General features: G+C 35.5%; 3 protein-coding genes and 1 pseudogene across 3 annotated transcripts in view; all 4 read left to right on the plus strand.

Annotated features, from left to right (window-relative positions):
* LOC104735586 (UDP-arabinopyranose mutase 2-like) overlaps positions 1-1,592 on the plus strand; it is a gene marked incomplete in the record, with an annotated part of 2,474 nt that extends 882 nt beyond the window's left edge. The window contains 3 exon segments of the mRNA XM_010455402.2: positions 372-613; positions 705-873; positions 980-1,592. Of these exon segments, the coding sequence (XP_010453704.1) occupies positions 372-613; positions 705-873; positions 980-1,306 (738 nt within the window).
* Positions 1,465-2,021, plus strand: LOC104738003 (UDP-arabinopyranose mutase 2-like). Its single transcript, XM_010458243.1, has 2 exons — positions 1,465-1,497; positions 1,695-2,021. The coding sequence occupies exons 1-2, from the start codon at positions 1,465-1,467 to the stop codon at positions 2,019-2,021; spliced, it is 360 nt and encodes a 119-aa protein (XP_010456545.1).
* On the plus strand, positions 3,692-4,889 carry LOC104738004 (annotated as a pseudogene).
* On the plus strand, positions 5,252-6,817 carry LOC109128335 (putative F-box protein At5g15660). Its single transcript, XM_019234507.1, has 2 exons — positions 5,252-5,293; positions 5,534-6,817. The coding sequence occupies exons 1-2, from the start codon at positions 5,252-5,254 to the stop codon at positions 6,815-6,817; spliced, it is 1,326 nt and encodes a 441-aa protein (XP_019090052.1).

A 7,451-nucleotide genomic window follows, 5' to 3' on the forward strand; every position in this document is an offset into this window, starting at 1 on the left:
TTTTTTTTTTTTTTTTTTTTGGTCGTTGCTTTAAATTTTGTAGATTTGATTAGAGAATTAAGTAACTGAGTCACTGAATTTGACGGATCTTATTGTTCGAATAGGCAATTCAATGTTTTTGTTCCAGATCTGGTTGGTGAGTTTCGATCTCTAGTGTTGACGACTTTGTTGTTGAGCTGATATCTCTAAGTCATTATAGCTACCTTTACGATATGGTTGGACGTCATTGTTCATTGCTTATTCTTTTTTTTTTTTTTTTTTTTNTACCTTTTTTGAGATTTGTGGGTCATATCAAAGGATGAGTCTTGATTACGCCTGTGTTTAGTTTTTAATTTATATGTTTTCTTTAATGTTATATATAGGTTGCTAAGGATCCATCTGGGAAAGCTGTGAACGCTCTTGAGCAACATATCAAGAACCTTCTCTGCCCATCGTCTCCCTTTTTCTTCAACACCTTGTATGATCCTTACCGTGAAGGTGCTGATTTCGTCCGTGGATACCCTTTCAGTCTACGTGAAGGTGTTTCCACTGCTGTTTCCCATGGTCTCTGGCTCAACATCCCTGATTACGATGCCCCTACCCAACTCGTCAAGCCTAAGGAGAGGAACACCAGGTGATTTGATAACAGTTGATCCTGTTTTATATGAGTTTTGTCAGAAACCTTTCGAATGTCTGTCTTTGCTAACTATTTTGATATGTTTCAGGTATGTGGATGCTGTCATGACCATCCCAAAGGGAACACTTTTCCCAATGTGCGGTATGAATTTGGCTTTCGACCGTGATTTGATTGGCCCAGCTATGTACTTTGGTCTCATGGGTGATGGTCAGCCTATTGGTCGTTACGACGATATGTGGGCTGGTTGGTGCATCAAGGTAATTTCTTCTAATGATTTGAGTGGAACAATCGAAATTTTATGGGTATGAATAACATGAAGCACATACTCTGTACTTAGCTTGTTTGGGATGAATATTTTTTTAGGTGATCTGTGACCATTTGAGTTTGGGAGTGAAGACCGGTTTGCCATACATCTACCACAGCAAAGCGAGCAACCCTTTCGTGAACTTGAAGAAGGAATACAAAGGAATCTTCTGGCAGGAGGAGATCATTCCCTTCTTCCAGAACGTAAAGCTATCGAAAGAAGCAGTAACTGTTCAGCAATGCTACATTGAGCTCTCAAAGATGGTCAAGGAGAAGTTGAGCTCCTTAGACCCCTACTTTGACAAGCTTGCAGACGCCATGGTTACATGGATTGAAGCTTGGGATGAGCTTAACCCACCAGCTACAGCAGCCACTGCCAAAGCTTGAGCAGTATGAGCCAAAAAGAAAAAACCACCACAGTTTTGGTTATTTTTAGCTCAAATTATCTTTACTTTTAAATTTCGGATTTTTATGAACCTTTCTTGTTTTTACTCTTTACACTTTTGAGTAGTTGTTATCATCAGTACCCTTCTCATTGTCCGACTATGGTTTTTGCATTTGGTTTTAAATTGTCACCGGTTTATTTATAAGCAATGGTGAATTTGTAGTACTATTTTCTGAGTTTTTCCTTTTGTTTTATTAATAAAAAAGCCTTTCGCAGGTGTTTGCAAAATCCATTATCATAGGNTGAGTGGAACAATCGAAATTTTATGGGTATGAATAACATGAAGCACATACTCTGTACTTAGCTTGTTTGGGATGAATATTTTTTTAGGTGATCTGTGACCATTTGAGTTTGGGAGTGAAGACCGGTTTGCCATACATCTACCACAGCAAAGCGAGCAACCCTTTCGTGAACTTGAAGAAGGAATACAAAGGAATCTTCTGGCAGGAGGAGATCATTCCCTTCTTCCAGAACGTAAAGCTATCGAAAGAAGCAGTAACTGTTCAGCAATGCTACATTGAGCTCTCAAAGATGGTCAAGGAGAAGTTGAGCTCCTTAGACCCCTACTTTGACAAGCTTGCAGACGCCATGGTTACATGGATTGAAGCTTGGGATGAGCTTAACCCACCAGCTACAGCAGCCACTGCCAAAGCTTGAGCAGTATGAGCCAAAAAGAAAAAACCACCACAGTTTTGGTTATTTTTAGCTCAAATTATCTTTACTTTTAAATTTCGGATTTTTATGAACCTTTCTTGTTTTTACTCTTTACACTTTTGAGTAGTTGTTATCATCAGTACCCTTCTCATTGTCCGACTATGGTTTTTGCATTTGGTTTTAAATTGTCACCGGTTTATTTATAAGCAATGGTGAATTTGTAGTACTATTTTCTGAGTTTTTCCTTTTGTTTTATTAATAAAAAAGCCTTTCGCAGGTGTTTGCAAAATCCATTATCATAGGTATTTCGTTAAATTTGAACTTTAAGTAATTGTTTATAGACCAAAAAAGGCCATTGCTTTTGAGAGTGCTTTTTCAAAAGAGCTCAAGAGACTTTCACAATATGTTGGTACTAACAATCTATCTTAATATTTTTAAAGTATATTTTTGTGTATCTTGTATTATCTTTGTATCCAAACAAGTTTCAACTAAATTTTCTACAATCCTTACAACCAAACAAAATCATTTCTTTATTTGATAATATTAATTTCCTAAAAACTATCTACCTAATTTAAATCAATATGTTAGATTAAAATATAATTCTCCTTGCACTTTTATTTAGTGTTATATTTAATTATTTTAATTACTATTTAATACTTAAAGTTAATAAAATTTTAGATTTTTTTTCAGCATACGATGTGATTTGAATTTTTATAAATGGATATATATTTTAAAAATTGTCTTAGGATATTTATAACCAAACAAGTATATCCACATATAGAGCTCGAAATACATTTTTGGAGTACAATAGGGTGTCATCACTTTTTGGCTTTTTGTCAACTTCGGGTCAGATTTTTAACTAAATTATAACTGATTCAGTTACCCGGATCCTCCTTAAGATTACCAAATATTTTGGGCCAGTTTTTAATCAATAGCGTACTTATTTACATCTAATTAATGCCAATTAATGTCCACTGTATCTTAGGAAAGATCTAATTTGCATGCCAAATTTTTAAGACTGAGTTTGACAAAAAGAATTGATAACACAAATTCTGTAATCACATCCCTATAATATAGCAACTAATTCAAGATAATACATCTTAGAAAATATATAATTTGCGTTTAATAAACGACTACATATTTGGTAAGTTCTTATTAGTTTTAAATGTACAGTATTAATCCAATAATACTGATTGAGAATCAAAATAAGAATATGTCATATCATTCATTCCTAAATCATTACTAACCAAATTATAAAATATATATTCTCAACTTGCGGATCAAGAGTTTCTACAAAACCTACCTACAACCGTTAACAGTATATATATAGATGCAATTTACCATCGACTACAAGCACCACTAAACCATTACAATATCATATCAACAAAATAATAGATCTGTGATGTACCACAGGGTAAAACCTAGCGGAAGATATCGTAGCTTCATAAATTATAAATATCTACTTCAAATAATAAACCGGAATCTGAATATACTTTTGGAAGATCCCTAGAACCGGTTGCGCAAGATCCAATTTCATATTCTGGTTGATAGGCAAGCCCATTAAACATACTACAGGCCTGTTGCCATTTTGAACCGACCTCTCTCTATTTCTACACAAGTTACTTAAAACTTAAAAAGGAGCAAGACTAGGAGGAGAGTAACGAGAAGTCACCATGATAACGAGAAGTCAAACCAAGAAGTTGAAAGCGGAGAAGGATTCACAAGCTCTTGCAACCTCAAAAAAAGGTAACGAAGATGTTGTTCCTTTGGACATAGCTATCGAGATATTCAGGAGATTGCCTTCGAAATCCGTAGCTAGGTTTCTCCGACTATCCAAGTCATGGGAAAAAATGATCCGCAGTCGAGATTTCATGACGTCTTACCCGTTTAGGTCTTCGACGCAGCCTCGTCTCTTAGTGGTTTTCGTTGATTTAGATAGAAAAAGGGAATGTCAAGATTGGTACTTCTTCTCTCCGTCTTCCTCTTCGACGTCTTCACTATCACGTGTTAGTCGAGTACCATTCTCATTATGTTAATGGCTTGATAAGCCTTGGTTATGGTCTAGAGAAAACCATAACAAACCCTAGCGCAGGTAAATCCAAAACTTTACCTATAGTCAAAAGACTCAAAACCAGCAGTATGGTGGCCAAAAGTTTTTTCGGGTACGATCCAGTTAATGATAAATACAAAGTATTGGTACTTTGCATGAAGGAAAAAACTCAACGCCCTGGCCTCCATGATTTAAAACAATCATCTCATCAGCATCAAGTATTCACGCTGGGAGCTAAAAAGGAAGCATGGAGTAAGATCACGTATAGAATTCCACATACACCTCTGTCTAACAGTGTGTGCATAGATGGTGTTTTGTATTATATTGCTAAAACTGGCGCTGAATTTCAACTGAGCTTAATGAGATTCGATTTGGGGTCTGAGCAGTTGGATCTTTTTACTAGTTTATCCGCAGCCATCAACCCTATACGTGTGGATGTTTCTTCTACATTAATAAGCTACGAGGGTAAAGTAGCCTTTCCCATGAAGTTTTCAGCATATAAATTTGACGTGTGGGTTATGGACCAACATGCCAAAGAACATGGATGGTTGAAGATAAGCTTCAGTATCGAGCCTTGGAAGAGTTTACCACAGTTGGATCGTTTACACATCAGAGGCACTACTCAGACGGGAGAGTTCATTTTGGCACCACGGTACTATTCTGATGAATTTAATGTTATCCATTACAATCCCGACACGGATAGTTTTAGAAGCACTAAGGTTGAAGTATATGAAGACTATGAGTTCAAGCGTCGTGGTACAAGAGCATTAGTATTTTCGGATTACGTAGAGAGTCTTAGGTTTGCTGTAGGAGAGACATGAGTGTCATGTTTAATGATACCTTTCATATTTGAAATGTTTGCATTGATAGACTTGTTTTTTTGGAAATTTTTGTCACTTTATTTCTTGAATTCATCAACCAGTTGGATTTCTTTGCTTGCTGTCTCTGATTTTCACAATTATATGAATTATCTGTTTTAGAGGTTCTTTATGTGAATGAATCATTTATCATTTATGATATTAGTGGTTTTTTTTTTTTTTTTTTACATGAAAGTATCTGATTTATTTAACCAAAAACTTGTGTTATGAAATTTTGTTCAATATAATATTGCTCTTCTTAAATCTTTTCTGATTATATAGATGTGACTATATATAAATTACCAAATAATTACCATCTCGTGATGATGAGATTTTTATCAAGAAATTGGTTCAAATTAGATTCTCAAGTCGGCTTTTCTTTTCTTTTAGCATCAAATCAGTGTAACGTATTTTCAATCAACCAAAACATTAATTAACAAACGTCTTTACACTCCTGGTTTACCCAATTTGTGCAAATAAAGGGTGCATATCCCTGAAGACCGGACCAGGCCGGTTACGTAAGATCCATATTTTATCAGCCAGCCGGGTAGGTAAACCTAGTATCCCATATTAATTTATATAGTTTTACTACGCAACTGAAATAACAGAGCAAAGCAAAGGATAGACAGAAAAAATCTAGGGTTTCAAAAACAGAAGCGATCGATCATGAGAAGAAGATACAGCAAAAAGACCAAAATCGTGCACAAAAACATCGTACAAACGCGTCGGAAGAAAGAGCCAACTTTGACGAGCTCCCTCATGACCTAGTGATCGAGATTTTTGGGAGATTGCCCTCGAAATCTCTGGCTAGGTTTCTCACAGTATCCAAGTTATGGGCAACAACTATACGCAGTCCAGATTTCATCAGATCTTACCCGCGTGGATCGTCGTGGCAACCTCGTACCCTAATAGCTGCTGACCTCGATTCACACGGATCCGGAGGGGCGACGGGAAATTTGTGCTTCTTCAAGTGGCCGTCATCATCATCGCCAAAGTCTTTTATTTCACGTCTGACCTGTCCAGTCAATTATGATCAGCACATGGAGTGCAATTATCATCATGTTAATGGACTGATAAGCGTTGGATATGGTCAAGAGCAAATCGTATTTAACCCTATCACTGGTAGATCCATAACTTTACCACGTGCCAGAACAATGAGAAAGCTGGTAAAAAGTTTCTTCGGGTATGACCCTGTTAGTGATGAATTCAAAGTTGTGTGCATGACAGAAAAAATGTATGATCGTCATCATGAAGAACCATCGTCGGAACATCAAGTGTTGACGTTTACATTGGGAGCTGAGTCATCAGCTGATGTAAAGAAATCATGGCATATGATAAACTGTAGCATTCCTCGCCGTCCTTGCACTAACGGTGTGTGCATAAATGGTGTTGTATATTATGTTGCTAGAACAGGGGCACAAATGTCGCATATGAGATTAACGAGGTTTGCTCTGAGGCCTGGTGACAGTTTGGATCTTTTAACTAGTTTACCTGAAGAGATTAAAACTTCAAGTATATCTAATCTCTTTTTGATAAACTACGAGGGGAAAGTAGCCATATCCACTCATACTTCATTCTATACATATAATGTGTGGGTTATGAATCAGGAAGGTGGAAAACATGAATGGTTTAAGAAGATAACTTTCAGTATTGAACCTTCCAATTGGAAGAGATTATTGGACAATTTATACGTGAGAGGCGCTACTCATACGGGTGAGATTATTTTAGCACCAACGCACTATAGTGAGGCGTTTTATATCTTCCATTACAATCCCAAGAAGAAAAGTTGTAGAAAGATTCATATTCAAGTATCCGCACGCTATAAGGTTAAGTTGCATCGTAGAAAAGCATATGTTTTTTCGGATTACGTTGACAGTGTTAGGTTGCTGTAGGAGTTTAGGAGAGATCAGTTGAAAGGGGCTTTGATACCCATAATTTATTTTTCTTTTTTTACTCTCGTCGATGAATTATTATCATTATTATTTATTTTTTTCCTCAAAGTTTGACTCAGTTTTTTGTTGGTAAAGTTACAATCCCGACATGAATAGTTTTACTAGGTTGAAGAATCCGCAGCTGAGTACACGACCACACGAGCTATGTGAAAGTGGTAGGTTTTTGTAGGAGAGAGTATATTAGAGAAAATTGGAATTTTAGTATATTTTTTAAACTTATTTAGAGAATTAGTACATTAACTATTTAAAATTAGCAAAACACATTTTCACTATTTACTACTATTTGAATTACTTTTTAATCCTGTACAAATCATTTTATTTACAATTGTGCCATTGAAATTATATATATACTTCTTTATTAGATTATCCCTTTAGTCTAATAACTAAAATACCATGCAATATATTTATTTAGTGAATGTTTTTTTCAGATTCAAAAAAACTATGTTTTTTTCTTTATAATTTGATATGCATTTTGTGTGATGATTTTATTTGATAATGTTAAATATTTTTTATAAATTTTGTATTCGTACACCTTATTAAGTATACAAATGTTTGTACATCTTATTAAGTATAC

This window comes from Camelina sativa, chromosome 13 (genome assembly GCF_000633955.1).
Source record: "Camelina sativa cultivar DH55 chromosome 13, Cs, whole genome shotgun sequence".
Lineage (NCBI taxonomy): Eukaryota > Viridiplantae > Streptophyta > Magnoliopsida > Brassicales > Brassicaceae > Camelina > Camelina sativa.

What these genes read in the sequence shown, in the direction of transcription:
- LOC104738003 (XM_010458243.1), top strand. Translation starts at nt 1,465, where the DNA reads ATGGTTTTTGCATTTGGTTTTAAATTGTCACCG. An exon ending in TTGGTTTTAAATTGTCACCG is followed by an intron (nt 1,498 to 1,694) that starts GTTTATTTATAA and finishes ATATTTTTTTAG; the next exon opens with GTGATCTGTGACCATTTGAG.
- LOC109128335 (XM_019234507.1), top strand. Translation starts at nt 5,252, where the DNA reads ATGAGATTTTTATCAAGAAATTGGTTCAAATTAGATTCTCAA. An exon ending in GGTTCAAATTAGATTCTCAA is followed by an intron (nt 5,294 to 5,533) that starts GTCGGCTTTTCT and finishes CTGAAATAACAG; the next exon opens with AGCAAAGCAAAGGATAGACA.